The sequence below is a fragment of the Pseudophryne corroboree genome, chromosome 11 (genome assembly GCF_028390025.1).
Source record: "Pseudophryne corroboree isolate aPseCor3 chromosome 11, aPseCor3.hap2, whole genome shotgun sequence".
Taxonomy (NCBI): Eukaryota; Metazoa; Chordata; class Amphibia; order Anura; family Myobatrachidae; genus Pseudophryne; species Pseudophryne corroboree.
In genome coordinates, this window is record NC_086454.1 from 153,215,742 (window position 1) to 153,241,380 (window position 25,639).

Genomic DNA, 25,639 nt, shown 5'->3' on the forward strand with positions numbered 1-25,639 from the left:
GCGTGGCTCCGGGAACAAGCAGCTAGGCGCACCAAGTGATCGAACCCTCTGGAGCTAATGGTGTCCAGTAGCCGAGAAGCAGAGCCTTGAAACTCACAGAAGTAGGTCTGACTTCTCTCCCCTCACTCCCACGCTGCAGGGAGCCTGTAGCCAGCAGGGCTCCCTGAAAATAAAAAACCTAACAAAAGTCTTTTCTAGAGAAACTCAGTAGAGCTCCCCTAGTGTGCATCCAGTCACTCCTGGGCACAAAGTCTAACTGAGGTCTGGAGGAGGGGCATAGAGGGAGGAGCCAGTTCACACCCAGTCTTAAGTCTTTTAGTGTGCCCAAGCTCCTGCGGATCCCGTCTATACCCCATGGTCCTTTTGGAGTCCCCAGCATCCTCTAGGACGTAAGAGAAAGACATAGCGTTTATTCTAGAGCTTAGTAAACAAATGTCTCTCTGTGCATCCCTCATATACAAGGCAGCATCTCTGATATGCTCCATGGTCATTAGAATGGTATGGTATCCCTATCTAAGGTGTCCATCTCCGTAGATAAGGAGTCTGCCTATGCCACGACAGCACTACAAACCCAGGTCGACGCCATGGCCGGCCTAACTATAGTTCCTGAATGTGTGTAAATGTGCTTCATAGTAATTTCCTGCTTGCGATCAGCAGGATCCTTGAGGGAAGCAGTATCCGGAGAAGGCAGTGCCACCTTCTTGGATAAGCGTGTCAGCGCCTTGTCTACTTTAGGCGCAGATTCCCATCGTATCCGATCCTTCTGTGGAAAAGGATACGCCATGAGAATCCTTTTGGGAACATGGAGTCTCCTATCCGGAGATTCCCAAGCCTTTTCGCATAATTCGCTTAGCTCAAATGAGGACGGAAACGTGACCTCAAGCTTTTTCCCGTTATACATGTGAACCCTCGTGTCAGGGACAGGGGGTTCCTCCGTGATATGCAAAACCTCTTTTACGGCAATAATCATGTACCTAATACCTTTTGCCACCTTCGGCTGTAATTTTGCATCCTCATAGTCGACACTAGAGTCAGTATCTGTGTCGGTATCTGTGTCAGCGACCTGGGATATGGGGCGCTTTTGAGACCCTGAAGGTCCTGGCACCACAGGGACAGGCACGGACTGGCTACCTGACTGATCCCTAGCTTCAGCCTTGTCTAATCTTTTATGCAGGAGATTTACATTTGCATTCAAGAAATTGCCGACGGCGACCTGACATTCAAGCACTCCCCCTCCACATTAAGCGAGCCTTCCTGATCAAACATGTCGACACACACGTACCGACACACTGCACACACCCAGGGAAACTTTTTCTGAAGACAGTATCCCCTGAAAGGCCCTTTGGAGAGACAGAGAGAGAGTATGCCAGCACACACCCCAGCGCAACAACCTGGAGACCAACACAGAATGCTTTTCCCCAGCAGCGCTGTATTATACTTTATCCGCCAATTATGTGCCCCCCCCCCTCCCTCTCTTTTTAAACTCCCTCCACCGTGTGTAAGCAGGGGGAGAGTCCGGGGAGCTTCCTCTCAGCGTTTTGTGGAGAGAGAAATGGCGCTGGTGAGTGCTGAGGGAGAAGCCCCGCCCCCTCGGCGGCGGGCTTCTGTCCCGCTCAAAATGGTGTAAAATGGCGGGGGCTCAATTATATACATGTACAGTGCCCAGCTGTACATGTATATACCTATTTGCCATCGAAGAGGTTATTATTGCTGCCCAGGGCGCCCCTTCCTGCGCCCTGCACCCATACAGTGACCGGAGTGTGTGAGGTGATGTGGAGCAATGACGCACAGCTGCAGTGCTGTGCGTTACCTCTGTGAAGCTGAAGGATTCTGCCACCTGAGACGTCTTCTTGCTTCTGTTCTTCTGGCTCTGTGAGGAGAACGGTGGCGAGGCTCCGGGGGTGGACGCCCAGGACGAACCTGTGTTCACCCCCTCTGAAGCTAATGGTGTCCAGTAGCCGAGGAAGCAGATCCTATCAGTTAAGTAGGTCTGCCCCTCTCTCCTCAGTCCCTCGATGCAGGGAGCCTGTTGCCAGCAGTGCTCCCTGTGAAAAAAGTAAAAATCCAAACAAAAATGCTTTCTGTAGCAAAGAACTCAAGAGAGCTCCCTGCAGTGCACCCATCTCGCTCTGGGCACAGTGTAAAACTGAGGTCTGGAGGAGGGACATAGAGGGAGGAGCCAGTGCACATCCAGAATCCAAAGCTTTCTTAAAGTGCCCTATCTCCTGCGGAGCCTGTCTATTCCCCATGGTCCTTACGGAGTCCCCAGCATCCTCTAGGACGTTAGAGAAATATTGTATATTATGTGTATATAAGATATATTATATAGATATAAAATATAATATCTATATGTATGTGACATTATCTCAGTAGGGGACCCAAAAATGTGTGATTTTGAATTTTGGATAAGAGATACTCAACCTGTATATAGCATGCACATATTTATTATTAAGGATTCATTTGATTGTCAATCATTTACACATTTGTTTTAAAGGAGGTGTGCGTGTTTCAGCTATCTCTGTTGCAGTAAGGAAGTGTGTGTAAATGCATTAAAAGTTCTGAAGACATTTGGTTCTTACCCACCATCACTCTTTGTAGTTTAGCACTATTATATCCTTACTATATGTGGTGCTAGTAAAAACAAACCATCACACATGATGGAGATGGGACAGGCACTACACAGACTGCACTCTAGAGTATGAATATCAAGCAGTGAGCTACGTTCCAGCAGATGGACAATTCGGCAGTTAAAAAAGAAAAACAGTGCAGGGGACATTTATACAAACTAGAAGCCCTATTTGCACCAAATTTATACACCCACACTTTCAGAAATTTCCCCCTGCCCACATTTCCTATAGGTTCCCTTATGCACCGAGGTACGAGCACCACAGCACCTGTCTATAAGTTATTGCATACAGAGTGGGTTCAGCAAAAAGGAGACATTCTCATCTGAGTAAGGCTATAGATAGAACGTGGACTCACCTGAGCCCAGTGAAGTGTGCATGGACCCGCAGCTCAGCATGGTAGATTTGTATGCGGACACTCTGAATTTCTATCACAGCCCCAGTGGTTGGGACATACTGCAAAAAAATATAAAAGGGGGACAGGAGTTTAGGAGTGGGATAGAAAAAGTGCAACAAATAAAAGGGAAATGTGGAGGGGCAAGAAAAGGATGAAACAGCCTCTTGCCAAGGAAATAAAAAGATCAACAGAAAGGGTGAGATAAGGATAATGGATGAGTGAGTGCCAAATTAGACTGTAAGGGCGGAATGCAATTGTTTTCCTGCCCCCGATCGCGCCCGCCAGCAGATATTCAATTGTTTCTGCCAATGGGTGCGATATCATAATTTCAGCTCTCTACCCCCTGTTGCAATGCACAAAAAGTGACCCGTTTGGGAGCCCAAACGGGACTATTCGCGATCGCACCCAAGACTATAGCTGGGTTTTATGCTTCGCACGGCTATACCCTACTGTTAAGGGCGCAACCAGGGGAGACAACTGAATATCGCCCTGCAATCTCCTGTCACTTTAGACAGATCACGCGAGTTAACAATTGAATTCCACCCTAAGGGGGAGATGCAAATGTTTGAAAAGTCAGTTGGGAGTCTGTTTTTTCCTATCTAATAGACAGGAAAAAAGAGACACCCAACCGACTTTTCAAACATTTGACTCTCCCCCTAAGAATGAAAAAGAAATTAACAATGCAGCAAAAATGGGATAAAGACAAGTTGTAAGACTATGAAACGACAAAAAAAAAAAAGAGCTTTCCAGGCGAATACTAACCGAATCTTCTCGATATTCAGAGTGCAGCTCAACTTCAAGAGATTGCTTCTGCTCATACAGCCCTGAAAGCAGCAGTGGCAGAAAGGCCAGAGTCTCTATCGTTCTCAGGAGGGGAGACTTGTAGTGCAGCATAGCCTGGGGATAGAGAGACATGGTTACCGGGAAACAAGGAAAGTGTGGACATGTGAAGAAAGTGACAGACAGGGGGCAGCAACTCACTGATCGAGCCGTGTAAGATATATGTTTCCCTCTATGTGTATAGCAGGACATTGAAACCATAAACATCCCAAGATCCTGATTAACTGTAGATTCTGGAACGTGAAGCTCCAGGGATATGCGGTATGGCTGTCCATACATAAGTACCTGATGGAAAAGAGAACAGTATGAAAATGACATGCATAAAATACACTGGTTCATACTCAAGTAGATACAGAAACACATTCTAGAGGGTGTAAATAGCAAACACTTTACTGATGTATTGGGCACACAACTGATAGCTGTTTAGAAATATTTGAAAGCAGTATATTTTATTAATATTTTTTTAAATTATTATTATTATTATATTTATAAGCAGAAGTGTTTTGCAAAGGAAACACATGGACAAGGAAGTATCTTGGAAAGCTGATCACATGACATTTCATCTTACCCGGTCACGGTTATTCCTCAAAAGAGACACATTAGCTGTGGGGAAAGAGCACAGGATTCCAGGTGGCGGGTTACAGGTGGAACTGAAAAGAAGAAAGGAGGTTACACAAAATGGATCGGATGTCATATAATCACCTGGGGAGAGAATAAAAGTTGAGAGTGCGGGCATAGCAAGCATGTAAAGCACTGGAGTATAAAGCAAATTAATAGATCAATCCATATACTTCACTAAAATATACATTGAAACAATAAACAAAAAAAACAAACAAAAAATAGAAAATGTTCCCATACAAGAAAAAAAAAAAAAAAAAGATTTAATTACCTACCGGTAAATCCTTTTCTCGTAGTATGTAGAGGATACTGGGGTCCACATTAGTCCCATGGGGTATAGACGGGTCCACTAGGAGCCACTGGCAATTTAAGAGTTTGAGAATGTGGGCTGGCTCCTCACTCTATGCCCCTCCTACCAGACTCAGTCTAGAAACTGTGCCCGAGGAGACGGACAACTTCGAGAGAAGGATTTTACACAGATAGTGGCGAGATTCACACCAGCTCACACACAAGGCAAACCAAGCTAACTGGCTTAAAAAATCAGCAACGGCTGAGCAATATTACTTATCAAGTAACAAAAACAGTACTTAACCAAGAACTAAGCAGTACTGAACTAAGTAACCACTGCAGGATCACGAAGCGCTGGGCGGGCGGACAGCATCCTCTACGGACTACAAGTACAGAATTTACCGGTAGGTAATTAAAATCCTATTTTCTCTTACATCCTAGAGCACAGGTTCTCAAACTCGGTCCTCAGGACCCTACACAGTGCATGTTTTGCAGGTCTCCTCACAGAATCACAAGGAAGTCATTAGCACCACCTGTGGACCTTTTAAAATGTGTCAGTGAGTAATTAATACACCTGTGCACTTGCTGGGTAACCTGCAAAACATGCACTGTGTGGGGTCCTGAGGACCGAGTTTGAGAACCACTGTCCTAGAGGATGCTGGGGTCCACATTAGTACCATGGAGATGTACCAAAGCTCCCAGAACGGGAGGGAGAGCGAGGAGGTTTCTGCAGAACTGACTGACCAAACTTTAGGTCCTCACAGGCCAAAGTATCGAACTTGTAGAACTTAGCGAACGTGTTCAACCCAGACCAAGTAGTCGCTCGGCAAAGCTGTAAAGCCGAGACACCCCAGGCAGCCGCCCAGGAAGAACCCACCTTACGAGTCGAGTGGGCCTTAACAGATGTAGGACACGGCAAGCCTGCCGTAGAATACGCATGCTGGATAGTGAACCTGATCCAGCGAGAGATCGTCTGCTTAGAAATAAGACACCCAAGTTTCTTGGGATCATACAGGACAAACAGAGTCCAATTTTCTGTGACGAGCAGTCCTCTTTCACATAGATTTTCAGAGCCCTTACAACATCCAAGGACTTTGATGAAATTGAGGAGTCAGTGGCCCCTGGTTCCATCTGGAACTGTAACACCACGTGAAGATCCCAGGGTGCCGTAGGCGGCACAAAGGGAGGTTGGATGTGCAGACCCCCTTTCAGAAAAGTCTGAACCTCCGGGAGTCAAGCCAACTGTTTCTGTAAGAAAATGGATAGGGCCGAAATCTGGACCTTTACGGATCCCAACCTCAGGCCCATATCCACACCTGCCTGCTGGAAGAGGAGAAACCGTCCCAGTTGAAACTCCACCGTAGGAAACTTCTTGGATTCACACCAAGATACATATTTTTTTCAAATACGATGGTAATGTTTAGACGTTACTCCTTTCCTAGCCTGTATCAGGGTAGGAATAACCTTGTTCGGAATGCCCTTCCGAGCTAATATCTGGCGTTCAACATCCATGCCGTCAAACGTAGCCGCGGTAAGTCTTGATAAGCAAACGGCCCCTGCTGCAGCAGCTCCTCCCGAAGAGGGAGAGGCCTCGGCTCTTCTTGCAGTAGATCCAGAAGATCCGCGTACCAAGCCCTTCTTGGCCAGTCCGGAGCAATGAGGATCGCCTGAACTCTTGTTCTCCTTATGAGTTTTAGAACTCTTGGAATAAGTGGAAGTAGAGGAAACACGTACACCGACTGGAACACCCATGAAGTCACTAGGGCATCCACCGCCACGGCTTGTGGGTCCCTCGACCTGGAACAATACCGCCGAAGCTTCTTGTTGAGATGAGAGGCCATCATGTCTATTTGAGGTACTTCCCAAAGATCTGTTACCTCCGTGAACACCTCCGGATGGAGTCCCCACTCCCCTGGATGGAGATCGTGTCTGCTGAGGAAGTCCGCCTACCAGTTGTCTACTCCCGGAACAAAGATTGCTGACAACGCCAAAGCGTGTTTTACTGCGCAGAGGATGATTCTTGTTACCTCTGACATTGCAGCTCTGCTCTTCGTTCCGCCGTGTCGGTTTATGTAAGCAACTGTCGTTACATTGTCCGACTGCACTTGAATGGCCCAATCTCTCAGAAGATGGGCCTCTTGGAGAAGACAGTTGTAGACGGCTCTTAGTTACAGAATGTTTATTGGTAGGCCAGCTTCCAGACTTGACCACCTTCCTTAAAAGGTCTCCCCTTCAGTGACTGCGCCCCAGTCCCGGAGACTTGCATCCGTGGTTAGAAGGATCCAGTCCTGAAACCCGAACCTGCAGCCCTCCAGATGGCGAGGCAATTGTAGCCACCAGAGGAGTGAAATCCTGGCCTTTGGCGACAGACGTATTCTCTGGTGCATGTGTAGATGAGATCCTGACCACTTGTCCAGGAGATCCAGTTGGAAGGGTCGAGCATGAAAGCTCCCGTACTGCAGAGCCTTGAAAGAGGCCACCATCTTCCCCAGAAGGCGAATGCACTGATGAACCGACACCCAGGCTGGCTTCAGGACATCCCGGACCATTGTTTGTATCACTAACGCTTTCTCCTCCGGAAGAAACACCCTCTGCACTTCCGCGTCGAAGATCATTCCCAGAAAGGACAACCTCCTGGCCGGCTCCAAATGTGATTTTGTAAGATTCAGGATCCAACCGTGTTCCCTCAGTAGATGGGTCGTGAGAACAATGGACTGTAACAGCTTCTCCTTGGACGATGCCTATATCAGCAGATCGTCAAGATATGGAATTATGTTCACCCACTGTCTGCGGAGGAGAACCATCATCTCCGCCATCACCTTGGTGAATACCCTCTGTGCTGTGGAGAGGCCGAATGGCAGGGCCTGGAACTAAAAATGACTGTCTAACAGTGCGAATCGGAGAAAAGCTTGATGCGTCGGCCAAATCAGAATGTGGAGGTACGCATCCTTGATATCCAGGGATACCAGGAATTCCCCCTCCTCCAGACCTGATATCACCGCCCTTAGAGACTCCATTTTGAAGGGTTTTAGCGATTTTAAGTTCAAAATGGGCCTGACCGAACCATCCGGTTTCGGTACCACGAAAAGGTTTGAATAGTAACCTTTGTTTTGCAAATGGGGTGGAACTGGTACAATGACCTGCGACTCCACCAACTTCTGGATGGCTTCCTGTAGGGTAGCCCTGTCGGCCAGCAAAGCTGGCAAGCCTAATTTGAAGAATCGGTTAGGAGGGAGATCTTGAAACTCCAGCCTGTACCCCTGGGACACAATATCTTGCACCCAGAGATCCAGGCCGGATGACACCCAGACGTGGCTGAAATGCCCGAGTCTCGCCCCCACTGGCCCTACCTCCAGGTCGTGCAGTCCACCGTCATGCTGAGGACTTTGGCGTACCTGAAGCAGGCTTTTGTTCCTGGGAACCCGCAGCAGCAGGTTTCTTGGATTTTGGCCGACCTCCTCTAAAGAAGGTGTTGGACGGTTTGGCCTTTCTTGTTTTAGCAGCCCGAAAGGACTGTGATGCAGCTGAAGAAAAAGGATTCTTCATAGCAGGTGCAGCTGAGGGAAGAAAAGGTGACTTACCCACTGTAGCCATGGAAATCCACGCATCCAACGCTTCCCCAAAGAGAGCCTGACCTGTGTAGGGTAGGGTCTCCACACCTCTCCTGGATTCCGTGTCGGCAGACCACTGGCGTAGCCAAAGTCCTCTACGAGCTGAGATAGACATGGAAGATATCCCTGCAGCCATCGAACCCAGGTCTTTCATGGATTCCACCATAAATCCTGCAGAATCCTGAATGTTACGTAAAAACAATTCAACGTCACTTTTATCCATTGTATCCAAATCCTCAAGTAACATGTCTGACTACTTTACTATAGCTTTGAAACTCCATGCTCAGGCAATAGTGGGACATAGTATCGCCCCTGAAGCCGTGTATATGGATTTGAGCGTAGTGTCAATTTTGCGATCAGCCGGTTCTTTTAACGTGGTAGATCCAGGGGACAGGTAAAACCACCTTGTTTGAGAGTCTGGATACAGACGCATCAAATATGGGTGGGTTTTCCCATTTTTTCCTATCCTCATCAGGGATCTGAAATTTTTTCTCCAGGTTTTCACAGGCTCTCTCAAATATAGCATTTAATTCCTTAGATGCAGGGAAGGTTAGCGGGGTTTTCTTATTGTCAGTGAAGTAAGCCTCCTCAACCAGTTCAGGTGTTGTATCAGCAATATTCAACACATCTCTAATGGCCTCTATCAACTACTGCACCCCTTTTGCAAGAGATGCCGCCCCCCGCAACACATCCCCATCACTGTCTGCCGTGTCAGAAACGGTATCCGTGTCATCTTGCATAATCTGGGCAAGAGCACGTTTTTGGGAGCATACATTAGGGGGCCCTGAGGTAACAGAACCGGACCAAACTGCCATAGAGTTCTGTAAAACCTGAGCTGCAGACTAATTTTGTGTAACTCTAGTAGAAATCTGAGAAATCATACTTTTAAGAGAGGCTACCCACTCAGGCTCCCTTGCTGGTACCTGCGCTAACACAGTGCAAGCCTGATTACTGTACATGGAATGGGATCATCCTGAGAGGAATTATCCTCTGCAGCATATGACACAGAGTCCCTGGACATAGCTTAATGGAGACCACAAACCCTACACACACACACACACACACACACACACACACACACACACACACACACGGAAGGGCAGACAGAGGACAGAGTTCCCCCCCCCTAAGAATGGCAAGAGAGACACAGAGATTTGAGCCAACCCACACACAGCGCTTCAAGATAGGGAAACACCTAACCAGCTCTTACTGTGTACCTTAATAGGTTGTACAGTACAGATATACAGCCTCCCCCCCTCTTCTACAACCCCCTGGTACCGTATAAGATAGCTGGAGTTGATTTGGAGGGACAGCTCTCACTGACAGCGCTTCTGCAGGCAGGAAAATGGTGCTGAACGCTGCTGGGCCCACTCTGAGGAGAAGCTCCGCCCCCTTAATGGCGCTGCTTCCCGCTCTTCTGAAGATTATACTGGCCTGAGGAAAAGTGCTGGCAGTGATCCTGGGACCCTGACAGGCTTGGTGGTTAGTGTAGGGTGTAGGCGCTGGCTCAGGGCGCCCCTCACAGCGCCGCACTAAGTACCGCTGAGCCCCGGAGCGCAGTTAGTACTGCGCTCCATACCCTGTTGCCGACATCTTCACACCGGCTCCCAGCTTGCCAGGGGGCCCGGTGACTAACTCGCCACTGATCTTCTGGCTCTATAAGGGGGTGGTGGCATGATGCTGGGGTGAGCGATCCCGTGTGGCGGGGAACGTTCGATCCCCTCACGAGCTGTGTCCTGTCAGCGGAGATAGTGGCTCAGACCCCGCAGGGCGGACACTACTCCCCCCCCTTAGTCCCTCGAAGCAGGGAGGCTGTTGCCAGCAGCCTCCCTGTGCCTAAACTATTTAAAATAATAAAACTAAAAGAACTCCTATGGAGCTCCCCTAGCTGTGACAGGCTCCTCCGGGCACATTTTCTAAACTGAGTCTGGTAGGAGGGTTATAGAGAGAGGAGCCACTCCACACTCTTAAACTCTTAAAGAGCCAATGGCTCCTGGTGGACCCGTCTATACCCCATGGTACTAATGTGGACCCCAGCATCCTCTAGGACTAAGAGAAAAAAGGAATGCATAGCCATCTATTCATGATGTGCCTCTTTTTTCCCATGGAAACTCAGCCACAAGGAAAGCTGGGCACTTACCTACGTAAAAATATCAGGCCGATCAGCTGAAAGTCCCGATTGCATAAAGAGGGGTACACACGGAGAGATCCGTGCTTAAAATCTAAGCAATCTGACTATATTGCTTAGAACTTAAGCACGGATCTCTCCGTGTGTATGCCCCCGGGCGCTAACGATGCACGGCCCCAGGCGATCTAGTACATCACTCATTTCACCCGCTGGGTGAAATGAGCGGCCTCCCTTCAAGCCCCCACCCCTCGCTCAGCACACATTGTGCTGTGCTGAGCGGGGGGCGGGGGGAGATGTGTGCCGAGCAGTCTGTGATAGATCGCTCAGCACACATCTCTGCCAGTGTGTACTGGCCTTAAGTGTACATGCTGGAACATTAGCTGATAAACCGTACACCAGCAACGTGTTTGCTATTTACACCCTCTAAAACGCTCCTGCAAGTTGGACCAGGAGTTCTGCATTTTTAGTCCTGCTTAAAAAAAAATGTGTTCCCCACCATCCCGATCTGCAGCTAAAAAAATCGGTCAGTGGTTGCAGGGTGCACACTGATCTGGTAATAACTCCGATGATCAAATCGGTCACAGGATCTGCAAAGTGTGAGCCCAGGTTTACACTTATTGCTCCCTATGATAAGGGACCAGGACAGGGGTTGCAGGAGCGTGTAGATGCAGAAAATAATCATTATGGTAGACTTACTGTACCGTTGATAACTCTATTTGTCCTAAGCCCACAGGATCCACAGGATAACCTTGGGATATGAGGTAGCGACAGCGGATTGGCACCAAATTATCAAAGCTTTCGGCCTCCCAGAATGCAACGGGCTGGTCCCTATATCCCCGCCTCCTGGCTCAGGCAAATCAGTTATTTTCCAAAGCTCAAAGCAGAAGCATCAGAGAGAGCCACAAGAAGAAAGAGTAGTAAGTGAAAGGATCCTAAAATCGGGTGCGTCAGGGTGAGGATCCCTATGGATCCTGTGGACTTAAGAGAAATAGCGTTATCAACGGTAAGTCTACCATAATGATTATTTCTTCTGCAGGGTACACAGGTTATCCACAGGATACATTGGGAGGTCCCAAAGCAATTTAGTGGTGGGGACGCTCCTGATTGGACAGGAGAATCCTTCACCTGAATTCAGCGTCCTGAGAGGCAAAGGTATCAAAGGCTTAATGTCTAATGAATGTGTTAATGGAAGACCATGTGGCTGCCATACATATCTGTTCAGCTGAAGCACCACATTGTACTGCCCAAGACAGACCTACCTCACGAGTAGAGTGAGCAGAGACATTAGCCGGAATAGGGAGAGATCAACTTGAGAATATGCTTCTGAAATCTTCATTCAAATCCACCTCGCCAGTGTCTGCTTGTCAGCAGGCCATCCTCTCATGAAATCCATAGGGAACAGAGAGAGTGTCTTGTCTTTCTGATAGCACTGGTATGATCCATGTAGATCTTTAAGGCACGGACTACGTCCAATGATGCCTCTCTCGCAGAAAGGTCTGGCCCTTGGAAGGCCGGGACTACAATTTCTTTGTTAAGGTGAAATTTAGAGACCACCTTAGGAGGATAACCAGATTTGGTTCCGAGAAGAAAAAAATCTGGATGAAAAAAAAAAATCAGAAAAGGAGGACGGCATAACAATGCCGCTAAATCTCAAACTCTTCTAGCTGAAGCAATAGCCAGTGGAAGGAGAACTTTAGCTGTCAGCCATTTAAGATCCATTTGCTTTAGTGGTTCAAATGGGGCAGCTTGAAGCTCCTTTAGGACTAAACTTACATCCGAAGCCAATGCAGAAGGAACAAAAATGAGGTTGGATGTGAAGCAGTTCCTGGAAAAAAGTGTGAACATCCTGTAGGTTAGCAATTTTCTTTTGGAACCATACAGTCAGTCAATGCTGACACCTGCATTCTCAAGAAAGCCACCCATAGACCTTTGTCCATTCCTGCCTGAAGGAATGCTAGGACTCTGGATATTCTGACAGACATAGGGTCAAATTTCCGGTCACTGCACCTTTGAATATAGGCCTGCCATATTCGGTGATAAATGCAAGCGGAGGATGGTTTACTTGCTCTGAGCATTGTTTGAATTACCTGTTGTGAGAATCCTCTTGCTTTCAGGATGGAAGTCTCAAGAGCCACGCCGTCAAAGACAGTTGATACAGGTGCTTGTGATAGCAAGGACCCCGAGACAGTAGATCTGGACGTTGAGCGAGTAAGAATGAAGCATTCATCGTCAGCCTCTGCAGATCTGTGTACCAATGTCTTCTGGGCCAAGCCGGAGCTATTAGTATCACGGCGCCCCTTCCTTGTTTCGCCTTTCGCATCACCCTGGGTAACAGGGCGATTGGTGGAAACACGTAGGCCAGGCGAAAGTCTCATCTCACTGACAGGGCATCCACAAAGATCGCTTTGAGATCCTTTGTGCTTGACCCGTATGTGGGAACTTTGTTGTTCTGACGGGACGCCATGAGATCTATCGCCGGTAAACCCCACTTGTCTACCAGGATTTGGAAGACCCTGAGGTGTAAAGCCCATTTGTTTGCATGAATGGCGTGTCAACTGAGAAAATCCACTTCCCAGTTTAGGACTCCCGGAATGAACACTGCGGACAAGGCTGGATGATGAATTCTGCCCACCTTGACGTGCGACTTACCTTCTTCAATGAGTTTTGGCTGCGAGTTCCTCCCTGATGTTTGAGGTACGCTACTGCCGTTGCATTGTCAGAGCGAATTTGGACTGGTTTCCCCTGAAGGATGTCCTTTGCCTGAATAAGTGCCTTATATATGGCTCAAAGTTCCAATATATTTATTGGCAAGCATCTTTCTTCCTTGGTCCACTGTCCCTGGAAGCAACTCCTTCCTGACACCGCTCCCCAGCCATGAAGGCTGGCATCCATTGTCAGAATTTCCCAATCTGATATCCAAAAGGGTCTCCCTTTGTCCTGATGGGATGTCTGTAGCCACCAGGCTAATGACCTCCTTACTTCCAGAAGAAGGACCATAGTCTGCGTTTTTATTGTCTGATGAAAACCATTCCATTTGGAAAGGATCAGACATTGCAGAGTCCTTGAGTGGAACGGAGCATACTCCACCATGTCGAACGTCAACACCATCAACCCCATCACACGCATTGCTGCGCGAATGGAAGCCCTTTGACTGTGTAGCAGCTCCTGAATCCTTGACTGGCTTTTGGATATTTTGTTTAGAGGTAAAATTACTCTCTGAAGACCCGAATCCAACACAGCCCCCAAGTGAGTCATCCGTTGTGACGGAACCAGGGACGACTTTGCCCAATTTATGAGCCAACCGTGTCTCTGCAAACAAGCTATTGTCTGTTGCAGATGACACTGAAGCAATTCCAGAGATTGTGCCAGGATTAATAAATCGTCGAGGTATGGAAAGATTCTTATCCCCTGCTGACGGAGATAAGATGCCATTACCATCATCATTTTGGTGACTACTCTAGAACAGTGGTGGCCAACCTGTGGCTCTTGAGCCGCATGTGGCTCTTTCTTTCTTTAAATGTGGCTCCCGACACTTGATGTCGCATTACCACAACTGATCCGGTAACCACTGCACTCCAGAAAAACATGCAGAAGCACTACGAGGGCTGTGGACTGAGGTAGCCAGATACTAGAGATAAAACACCCACCGTCAAACAGGATCCTTAACCCCCATTTCACATCACCAATGCAGGATCCCAACCGGGAATTAGAAACGGTCCTTCCCGGGTGGGATCCGGCATTGGACCCCAACAGGTGGCTTCCCGACCTGGCAATTTGCTGGATCAGTTGCCATAGCTGTAGAGGGTGGGGGGCGGCAGCGGGGGTGGAGGAGGCGCTGAGAGATGAGCTCATCTCCGCGCCACCTTTCCCTATTTAGTAAGCGGGTTCCGGGTCGCATTGACCCGGGAACCCATTTACGCTGCCACTGACCCGGTATTCAACCCAGGAATAACGAGTTTTATGGTAAGAACTTACCGTTGTTAAACCTCTTTCTGCGAGGTACACTGGGCTCCACAAGGATGGACAATGGGGTGTAGAGTAGGATCTTGATCCGAGGCACCAACAACATCAAAGTTTTGACTGTTCCCAAGATGCACAGCGCCGGCTCCTCTATAACCCCGCCTCCCTGCACAGGAGCTCAGTTTTTTAGTTAACCAGCCCAATGCAGTAGCAGGAAAGAGACGACAACAGTTAGTAGCCACATACAACACACTCTCACGAAAGGAGAAGTGTCAGCGGCTAATGCCATACCAACCCAAAGAAGCTAAGTGCGTCAGGGTGGGCGCCTTGTGGAGCCCAGTGTACCTCGCAGAAAGAGTTTTAACAAAGGTAAGTTCTTACCATAAAACTCGTTTTCTGCTGCGGGGAACACTGGGCTCCACAAGGATGGGGATGTCCTAAAGCAGTTCCTTATGGGAGGGGACGCACTGTAGCGGGCACAAGAACCCGGCGTCCAAAGGAAGCATCCTTGGAAGCGGCAGTATCGAAGGCATAAAACCTTATAAACGTATTCACTGAGGACAACGTAGCCGCCTTGCACAATTGGTCAAGGGTCGCACCACGTTGGGCCGCCCAAGAAGGTCCAACAGACCAAGTAGAATGGGCCGTAATGTGAGCAGGAGCTGGCAGACCAGCCTTCACATAAGCATGTGCAATCACCATTCTAATCCACCTGGCCAGGGTCTGCTTGTGAGCAGGCCAGCCACGTTTGTGAAATCCAAACAAAAGAAAGAGAGAATCAGATTTTCGAATAGAAGCAGTTCTCTTCACATAGATACGGAGAGCCCGTACCACATCCAAAGACCGCTCTTTGGGAGATAAGTCAGGAGAGACAAAGGCCAAAACCACAATCTCCTGATTAAGGTGGAACGAGGAAACCACCTTCGGTAAATAACCGGGACGAGTCCGAAGTACTGCCCGGTCATGGTGAAAAATCAGATATGGGGAACTACAGGAAAGGTCACCCAAATCAGACACTCTTCTAGCAGAGGCAATAGTCAGCAAGACCACCTTCTTAAGGGAAAGCCATTTAAGATCAGCTGAACCAAGGGGTTCTAACGGAGGCTCCTGCAACGCCTCCAAAACCACAACAAGTCCCAAGGAGCCACAGGCGGGACATAGGGAGGTTGGATACGCAACACACCCTGAGTAAAAGTATGAACATCAGGTAAAGTCGCAATTTTTCTCTGAAATCACACCGATAAGGCAGAAATATGAACCTTGAGGGAGGCCAGATGCAGGCCTAAATCTAGGCCCTACTGCAGAAAAGCCAAAAGTTTAGCTGTACTAAACTTGGAAGCGTCATAATTGTTAGATGCGCACCAAACAAAGTAGGAATGCCAGACCCTATGGTAAATCCGGGCAGAAGTCGGTTTCCGGGCCCGCAACATAGTTTTAATGACCGCCTCAGAAAAACCCTTAGCCCTCAAGACGGTAGCTTCAAGAGCCACGCCGTCAAAGACAGCCGGGCTAGGTCCTGATAGACACATGGGCCCTGAACGAGGAGGTCTGGGCATTGTGGAAGTAGAATTGGATGCTCTGACGATAGGCCCTGCAGGTCTGAGAACCAGTGCCGTCTGGGCCACGCTGGAGCTATGAGAAGCAGGATTCCTCTTTCTTGCTTGAACTTCCGAATTACCCTGGGCAGGAATGACACCGGAGGGAACACATACGGCAGCCGAAACCTCCACGGCACCGCCAGCACATCCACGAATGCTGCTTGAGGATCCCTTGTTCTTGCCCCGAAGATCGGAACCTTGTGGTTGTGTCGAGACGCCATCAGATCCACGTCTGGAAGGCCCCACTTTTCCACCAGGAGTTGAAACACTTCTGGATGGAGGCCCCACTCTCTGGCGTGTACGTCCTAACGACTGAGAAAGTCCGCTTCCCAATTCAGGACTCCCGGGATGAATATCGCCGATATGGCCGGTAGATGGCTTTCCGACCATTGTAGAATCCGTGAAACTTCCTTCATTGCCAAGCGGCGTTGAGTGCCGCCTTGATGATTTATGTAAGCCACTGTGGTGGCGTTGTCCGACTGTACTTGAACAGGACGGTGCTGTATTAAATGCTGGGCCAGGTTCAATGAGTTGAAGACCGCCCGCAATTCCAGAATGTTGATCGGGAGGAGAGACTCTTCCCTGGACCACCGACTCTGAAGGGAGTGTTGCTCCAGTACCGCGCCCCAACCTCTTAGACTGGCATCTGTCGTCAGCAGGACCCAGTCGGATATCCAGAAGGGACGGCCCCTGCACAATCGTTAGTCCTGGAGCCACCAGTGCAGCGACAGACGGACCTCCGGAGTCAATGAGATCATGTGAGACCTGATCCGGTGAGGCAGGCCGTCCCACTTGGCCAGAATCAGCCTCTGGAGGGGGCGAGAATGGAATTGAGCATACTCCACCATGTCGAATGCTGACACCATAAGGCCCAGCACCTGCATTGCCGAATGTAACAACACTTGCGGACGAGAGAGGAAGCAACGAATCCTGTCCTGAAGCTTCAGGACTTTCTCCTGAGACAAGAACAACCGCTGGTTGTGAGTGTCCAAGAGCGCACCATGCTCTGAGCAGGGACCAGGGAGGATTTCTTCCAGTTGATAAGCCACCCGTGGGCTTGCAGAAACCGGACAGTCATATCCAGATGACGCAGGAGAAGTTCTGGGGAATTTGCCAGGATCAGCAGGTTGTCTAGATGGTATCCGGACTCCAGGTCGACAACAAAAAGGTCGACACACCTTAGGTCGACGCCAATTGGTCGACACACCTTAGGTCGACATGGACAAAAGGTCGACATGGACAAAAGGTTGACAGGAACAAGGTCGACATGGAAAAAGGTCGACATGAGTTTTTCACGATTTTTTTCTTTTTTGGAACCTTTTCATACTTAACGATCCACGTGGACTACGATTGGAACGGTAATCTGTGCCGAGCGAAGCGGTAGCGGAGCGAAGGCACCATGCCCGAAGCATGGCGAGCGAAGCGAGCCATGCGAGGGGACGCGGTGCACTAATTGGGGTTCCCGGTCACTCTACGAAGAAAACGACACCAAAAAAACATAAAAAACTCATGTCGACCTTTTTCCATGTCGACCTTTTTCCATGTCGACCTTGTTCCTGTCGACCTTGTTCCTGTCGACCTTTTGTCCATGTCGACCTAAGGTGTGTCGACCAATTGGCGTCGACCTAAGGTGTGTCGACCTTTTTGTTGTCGACCCTGAGTCCCAGACCCGTCTAGATACGGTAGGATCCTGACCCCTTGACGGCAGAGTACCATCCCGCCATAACTTTGGTGAAGACTCGCGGAGCCATAGTTAAACCAAAAGGTAACGCCCGAAACTGGTAATGGAGGTTGCCAATCGCGAACCTCAGGTATTGGTGATGCGACACTGCTATAAGGAATATGCAGGTAAGCATCCTGTATATCCAGGGAGACCATATAATCCCCCGGTTCCAAGGCCAGAACTATAGAGCGAAGTGTTTCCATACGAAACTTGGAGACTTTCACAAACTTGTTCAATGCCTTGAGACTGAGAATGGGCCGGGAAGACCCATTCGGTTTCGGGACTAGAAACAGCGGAGAATAGTACCCCCGTCCTCTCTGAGCAAGAGGCACCTGTACTACCACTCCTGTATCCAGGAGGGTCTGTACCACCGAGTGTAGAGTTTTTGCCTTTGTTTGGTCCAAAGGGACGTCTGTCAGACAAAATCGATGAAGGGGACGGTTTTTGAAGGCTATGGCGTAACCTCGAGTGACGACTTCCCGTACCCAGGCATCTGAAGTGGTTTTCAACCATTCCTGGGTATATCCTAGAAGCCGGCCCCCCACCCTGGGGTCCCCCAGGGGGAGGGCCGCCCCGTCATGCGGCAGGCTTATCCGCCTTGGAAGCTGGCTGACGGGCAGCCCAGGCTCTTTTGGGCTTTGGCTTACCAGATTTGGAAGTGCGGGCCTGCTTGTGGTACGCCTGACCTTTTGCTTTACCTGGAGGACGAAAGGAAGCACCTTTAGCCTTCGACGCAGAAGGAGCGGTACTTGGCAGACAGGCAGTAGCCAAGTCAGCCACTATCTTATTTAAGTCCTCCCCAAACAGAATATCTCCCTTGAAAGGGAGTACCTCCAGGGTTTTTCTAGAATCCAGATCCACAGACCAGGATCTCAGCCACAATATCCGGCGAGCCAGGACTGACGTAGTAGAGGCCTTGGCTGCTAGAATACCGCCATCAGAAGTTGCCTCCTTAATATAGTGAGAAGCTGTGACAATATATGACAAGCATTGTCTAGCATAGTCAGAAGAGATTTCAGCTTCCAACTCTAGGGCCCATGCTTCAATAGCCTCTGCAGCTCATGTTGCTGCAAGAGTGGGCCTTTGTGCAGCACTCGTGAGGGTGTAAATCGCTTTCAGACAACCCTCCACACATTTATCCGTAGGCTCTTTTTGAGACGTGACGGTAGTGACAGGTAGAGCTGAGGAAACCACCATCCTAGCCACATGCGAGTCCACTGGAGGAGGCGTTTCCCAATTTTTAGACAACTCTGGCGCGAGGGGATAGCGAGCCAGCATCTTCTTTTGAGGCACAAACTTCTTCCTTGGGTTTCCCCAGGATTACTGACGTATTTCCACTAGGTGTTCAGAGTGAGGTAAAACCTGTTTAGCCACCTTCTGACGCTTGAACCTATCTGGTTTCTTAGGAGGGACGGATGGCTCGGGTTCATCCGTAATCTGTAGAATCAACCCAATAGCCTCCAAAAGATCAGGAACATCCACATTTGAACCACCCTCCCCATCAGCAGTATCTGTGTCAGAATCTGTGGGGTCCGTGTAAGCGCCATCTGTATCAGACGAGGTGTCAGAGATAGCCATGGATTGTGACGAGGTAAGAGCTCGCTTAGAGAGCCCCTTGGTCTTAGGCGAGCAAGAATCAGACTTTTTAGTAGTCAAGGACTGGTTCAGTTTCTTCAATTGAGCAGACAAGTTATCTGCCCACGGCGGGTTAGCCGTGGGGACCATAAACGGTTGAACCGGCATAGTAGGTCCCAAAGGGGGCGTTAGTTTAGTAACTAGCGTACTCAGAAGCGTGGAGAAAGTGGCCCACGGCGGGTCATTATGGACCCCCCATTGCTACAGTTCCACTGGGGGGCAAGGAGCCCGTGGCTGCTATATTCACCTCATAGGTATCTGTGGCTTCAGCAACACCGGTAGTGTGTTCAGCCCCAGAACCGTTACCATCAGAAGCAGACATGATATAACTTGCAATATCAGGGAACACAGTACAATTGTCAACAGCACAATACCTCTTGCCCAAACCCCTGCGCAGTGTAGTCAGCACCAACAGGGATACAGGAGAGAAACGGTGACTAAAATCACAGAGAAAAATACAAATTAGAGTATATCTTGTGAATAACCTATATCATATCAATATAAACCTGACACACCAAGCCCCCTCAGGTTATAGACTATAGGGATAGCAAGTTGAGTGAGAGACACGAAATGGAAACCACCCAGCAAGCTAATGCACACACATAGTCACAGTAATACAATGCAGAGGTTATTACCAACAATAATACTGCACTGGACTAGCTTATATATAGCTATGTAATCAAGAGATATAACATTGCACAGTAAAAGAAAACTGGATGTATATCACAGGGTACTTGTACCAGAGAACCCTGACTAAATACACTCTTTCTTAACTATCACTGTCTAAATGACATGTAGAATACTTAAGTGTCATGTAAAGTCACAGCGCTGACTACCAGGCGGCTTTACAAAGGAGGATTTGCCCAAGCAGTCCCAGGAACAGTGTAGCTGAGAGAAATGGCGCCCAAATACTGACAGGGAGTGAGGGAGAGACAGATATGCAGCTCCAGGGCGGGAACATTTGCTGAAAATGGCGCCCTGGTGCTGGGGGAGGGGCTCCAGGTCTAAGCCTTATCCCCCTGCTGGCAAAACCCCCGGGTACTGCGGGCTACTTGTAAAAGGTTTATAAGAGAAACCTGACCTGTACCCATGCCCTGGTGATCTAGTGGGATCGCCTGTACCGCCACATTGTCCATCGCCAGCGCACGCGGCCCGCCTCCCACAGGCCGCGCCGGATCGCGATAAAGCACGGGTCCCGCGAGCGGGACCCACTCACCACCTCCTGAAGTGCGGCCACGCGATCCCGGAGAGCACCAGTCGTGTGTGCCTGACCAGAAGAAAACCAGAGCCTCCCGCTGTAGTTACCCGGCAACCAGGGCGCGGGAGTGTACAGCGCCGCTGGGGAGAGATGGAGCTGCAGCAGTGAATGTCTCCTGACATCTGAACACTGCTGCAGCCCTTGAAGTCTTCACTTTCTTCCTAAAAAAGCTCTTCTTAGGGCTGCCTGGAGCAGCCCCTCTGTTATGTGCCTGCTATCTGTGGCACCAACTACAAAACTAAGCTCCTGTGCAGGGAGGCGGGGTTATAGAGGAGGCAGCGCTGTGCATCTTGGGAACAGTCAAAGCTTTGAGCCTGTTGGTGCCTCGGATCAAGATCCTACTCTACACCATCCTTGTGGAGCCCAGTGTACCCCGCAGCAGAAAACACTGCTTATAACCTGGGTTGAATTACCGGGTCAGGCGACCCAGGAATTCGACCATGGCCCATTCACACCGCACACTGACCCGTGTCCACCTGGCAATATTTGTGTCGTGTGAAAGGGGTAATAAGGAGCTGCTACAATGGCATGAGTTGGGGGGAGCTCTGAAGTTACACATATGGGTTCTAGCAGGAGTGACATGTGGGGGAGCTGACTGGAGTGACACATGGGAGAGCTGAAGTGTACTATGTGAAGCTTCTTTCATTATATTTCATGTGGTCCTGGCTTTTTCAATTATTTTATGCGGAAGTGACTTCTTCAATGTATTTTATGTTGGATCTGGCTTTTTCAATGTATTATATACCAGGGGTGGTGCCTAGCAGGCACAGGGCCACACCCATTTTTGCATGCTCGCCTTCGGCTCTTTGACGTACCTAACAAGATTTTTTGGCTCTTTGACTCTGACTGGTTGGCCACCCCTGCTCTAGGAGCTGTGGCCAGTCCAAATGGTGGGGCCTGAAACTGAAAATGTTGCTGGAGGATAGCAAACCTGAGATAGTGCTGATGGGACAGTGCTGTAGAAACATGTAGGTAAGCATCCTGGATACCCAGGGATACCATAAAATCCTCCGGCTCCACGGCTAAAATACTTGTTCAGCACTTTGAGATTGAGTATGGGCCGGAACGACCAATTTGGCTTCTGAACTAGAAACTGGTTGGAATAAAATCCTTGTCGTCGTTGTGCAGTAGGAACTGGAATTATCACTCCTGACTGAAGCGACTTCTGAACTGCCTCTTGCAAAGCTCTGGCCTTCGTTTCTTCCGAAATCGGGCTGGCACAAAAAAACCTTTGGGGAGGGTGTTTCTTGAAAGCAAACACATAACCGTGAGAGATACCACTTCTTGCACCCAGGCATCTGTGGTAGACTGCTACCAGATCTGTGCAAACTGAAGAAGTTGGCCTCCCACCCTGGGGTCCCCCACGTGGAGGCCCACAACATCAGGCTAATTGCTTATCTTCTAATTTGGAAGCCGGCCCTCTGGTAGCCCAATGCTTTTTAGTCTTACCAGACTTGTCAGATTGAGACCGTTTGCCATAACCCTTTACTTTTGCTTTTCCTTGAATCTAAAATGGCCGAAAAGCTGGAAATCTAGGCTTAGATTTGTGTGGAAGGAAACTTCACTTTCTTGGAATCTGCTTCTGACTCCAAAACACTGTTTAATTATTTACCAAACGGAATCTCTCCAGTAAAAGGCAAAGACTCCAGAACCTTCTTGGATTCTGAGTCAGCTATCCATGTACGCAGCCAAACCGCTCTGTGAGCTGCTCCTGCTGAGGCTGATGCCCGAGAGGCAATTGTACCCATGTAAAAGGCTGCTTCTTCCATAAAAAATAGCCGCCTCTTTGATATGTGCAATATGAGATACCAATGAAAGATCATCCTCCAATGCATCAGCCCAGGCAGCCACTGCTTTTGCCATCCAGGCTGAAGCCATGGCTGGTCTTATGATTGCCCCAGACAAGGAGAAAATGTTTTTTAGAAAACCATCTATTTTCCTATCCGTGACATCATTTAATGATACTGAAGGCAGAGGTAATGTACATTTTCGCACCAATCGAATGACATGCATTTCTACTTTGGGAGCCACCTCCCTTTTTAAACAGTCCCCAGCCGGAAAAGGATAATGGGAATTCCATTTCTTTGGAATTCTAAACTTCTTACTGGGGGTACCCAAGCCTCTTGCATAATTTCCGTCAGCTGTTCTGACCCAGGAAACTCAGGGGGTCATTCCGAGTTGATCGCTAGCTACCGTTGTTCGCTGCGCAGCGAACAGTGTAAAAAACAGCTAATCTGAGCATGCGTAGGCACCGCAATGCGCATGCGCGTCGTAAGGGTACAAAGTTTATTGTGGTTTTGCACTGGTTCTAGCGACGATTCCAATCGCACAGACGGCCGCAAGGTGATTGACAGAAAGAGGGCATTTCTGGGTGTCAACTGACCGTTTTCAGGGAGTGCTTAGAAAAACGCAGGCGTGTCGGGGAAAATGCAGGCGTGGCTGGGCGGGTGTGTGACGTCAAAAGCCGTCCCTTCGTCGTTAGAATCAACGCACAGGATAAGTAACTACAGGGCTGGTCTTGTTTTTCACAAAAAGATTTTGCGGGCGCTCTGCTGCACAGGCGTTCGCACTTCTGCAAAGCGACAATACACTCCCCGGTGGGCAGCGACAATGCGTTTGCACGGCTGCTAAAAACTGCTAGCGAGCGATCAACTCGGAATGACCCCCTCAGTCCTAACCGTTTTGGGACGTGTAAACACAGGTGCCTTCGATTTTAACAAAGGCTCTGCTGTCTCCTCTAAGGATAGAATGGCTTTTATAGGACTAATTAGCTCAGGTATGTCTACTGAGCTGAGACCTTCATCCTCGTCTCTGTATGCAGACCCGGAGTGCGATGAGTCCTCATCCTCCAACGAGTCCTCATCTGAAACATGTGTAGACTGTGAAGATGTCGTTTCATGTCTATGTGATTTACTTACCACCGGCCTTTCAGCCTGTTTTTGTTGAGAGGTTGCAGATTCCTGTACTGGATGTGATAAACACCAGGTGGAATGTTGCAAGTAAGGGTTAATTGGGTAACCTATCCCTGGTATAGGAGCTGGCATTATCCGCTCAGCTATACTGGATAATGTCTGTGCAAAAGTAGCCCATGGTGGTTCAACTTGAACCTGTGCCTACCATGGATTATTCAAGAGACTTTGGTGAAAGCTAAAACAATTTGCACATAATCCAATTTGAACCAGATCCTGAGAGGTTAACCCAGCTTTGCAAGACAAACATGAAATTAGTGTAGGTGCTGCTGTGGAGAGCGTATCCTCCTCACCCTTGCCTCTCTTAGACATGATAAATAAATAACACACCTGTACAGTGTTAACTACACAATTTGTGACTGCAATCACTTTAAAATTTGTTATAGTGACATACAATCCGATCCCTCCCTGCCTTGCACCAGCATTGAGGATCGGAATACACAGAAACTGACAGAATTATAGTAACGTTAGCAATCAGTCACAGGTTATACATTAGTATAACAAGCAATATGAGCACATTATCAACTACAGATACATTTCAAGTATGCAGGAAAAACATATTACTGCATTACCTTATATAGGAGTTTAACTGTATTCAGTCACACAGCGAAAGAAACAGCAGTAATAGTTTACAGACTCATATGCATCAGGCACGTATCCAACTATTCGTACTCAAAGATAGATAGAGACTTAGTGCTGTATCACCCGGCTCTGGAAAGTGGGATACAGGGAGACTACACCCCGCTTCCAGGATCAATCAATATGTTAGTGAACGCTGAGTGGATCCAGACACTATCAGTGTACACAACCGCCCCGTGAACCTACAGTGAACACAGATGACCAAGTGAATACAGACGCACCAGTCATACAGCCGCCTATGCTGCGACTGGGACTTTTTAGATAAACAGAGTCTCAGACGGTAGCGGGAACTCAGTTCATGGCGGGAAACTCGGAGGGAACTGGTCATGAACTGGGAAGGAGAGGCGACCTAGGGAGTGTCTTACTCCCGACTGCTGACATCAACCCTAGGGACTGCGGCCACATACTACCCCTGGAGCCTATAATCCCTGAGGCCTAGCGCTGGTGCACCCAAGATGGAAGCCGCGTCAGCGACTGTTTGGTAGTCTCCATCCTGAAACAGTGCGGCTGTGTCTTGCTTTTTCCGTACTAAGCGGAACCGATGCCTTACCTTCTCCACGTTTTCCGGCCACAGTCTGGTAACATCTGTTGGACTTGCTAGTACATCCGACTGAGACGCCCGCCGAAACAGCACTGTACATGTGGGTAAGCGTTGTTGCGACCCAGAGGGGAGTTGTTGGAGCGACTCTTTCTAAGGTACGTATAAGACGCTTTCTAGAAAGATCGCAAAAAAAAAAACCACTAGTAAGACTATTTAAAAAAAAAAAAAAGAAGTTTATGGCTGCTAAAAACCAGCAGCCCATTGACCATGGTCCAGCTCCTGCCGCACCAAACAAAAAGTGATTTTCCTAAGCCAGGAGGCGGGGATATAGGGACAGGCCCATTGCATTCTGGGAAGGCAAAAGCTTTGATCATTTGGTGCCAATCCGCTGTTGCTACCTCATTTCCCAATGTTATCCTGTGGACCCTGCAGGAGAAAAGTACAGTAAGGGTACATCAGATGAAATGTGCCCAGAATGGTCACCTAAAAGGCCCAAACGCATCTGTTTAGAGGGAGATGACTTGATGGTACTCAACCCCTAGTGCAAGTCGCAGGCAGACGAAGAGGAAGACTACATCTGATTCACTTAACATATCCAAGACACACCCAATTATGCAAAGGTAGTAAGGCAGTAAGGCTGCTGCAGCTGCGATCTACTAGCAGGACTGCAGTGTACTGAACACTGGGAAGGAGAAAGCTGCATCATCATGCAACTTCAGTACTTTTTATCTACTCTTTCCAGCCAGCATAATGTACTTGGTGTTTAAGCAACTTTTGCTATCACAATGGGCACATCTGCTCCTAATAGTA

At 48.8% G+C, this 25,639-nt stretch overlaps 1 protein-coding gene across 6 annotated transcripts in view; it reads right to left on the bottom strand.

The window, feature by feature from the left end:
- Positions 1-25,639, bottom strand: part of BSCL2 (BSCL2 lipid droplet biogenesis associated, seipin) — a 142,558-nt gene that overhangs the window by 80,422 nt on the left and 36,497 nt on the right. For all 6 annotated transcript variants that reach the window (XM_063944976.1, XM_063944979.1, XM_063944981.1 and 3 more), the window contains 4 exons: positions 4,430-4,511; positions 4,003-4,146; positions 3,784-3,918; positions 2,983-3,080 (listed from right to left, as the gene is read on the bottom strand). In XM_063944976.1, coding sequence (XP_063801046.1) covers positions 2,983-3,080; positions 3,784-3,918; positions 4,003-4,146; positions 4,430-4,511 — 459 coding nt within the window. The remainder of the gene's footprint in view (positions 1-2,982; positions 3,081-3,783; positions 3,919-4,002; positions 4,147-4,429; positions 4,512-25,639) is intronic.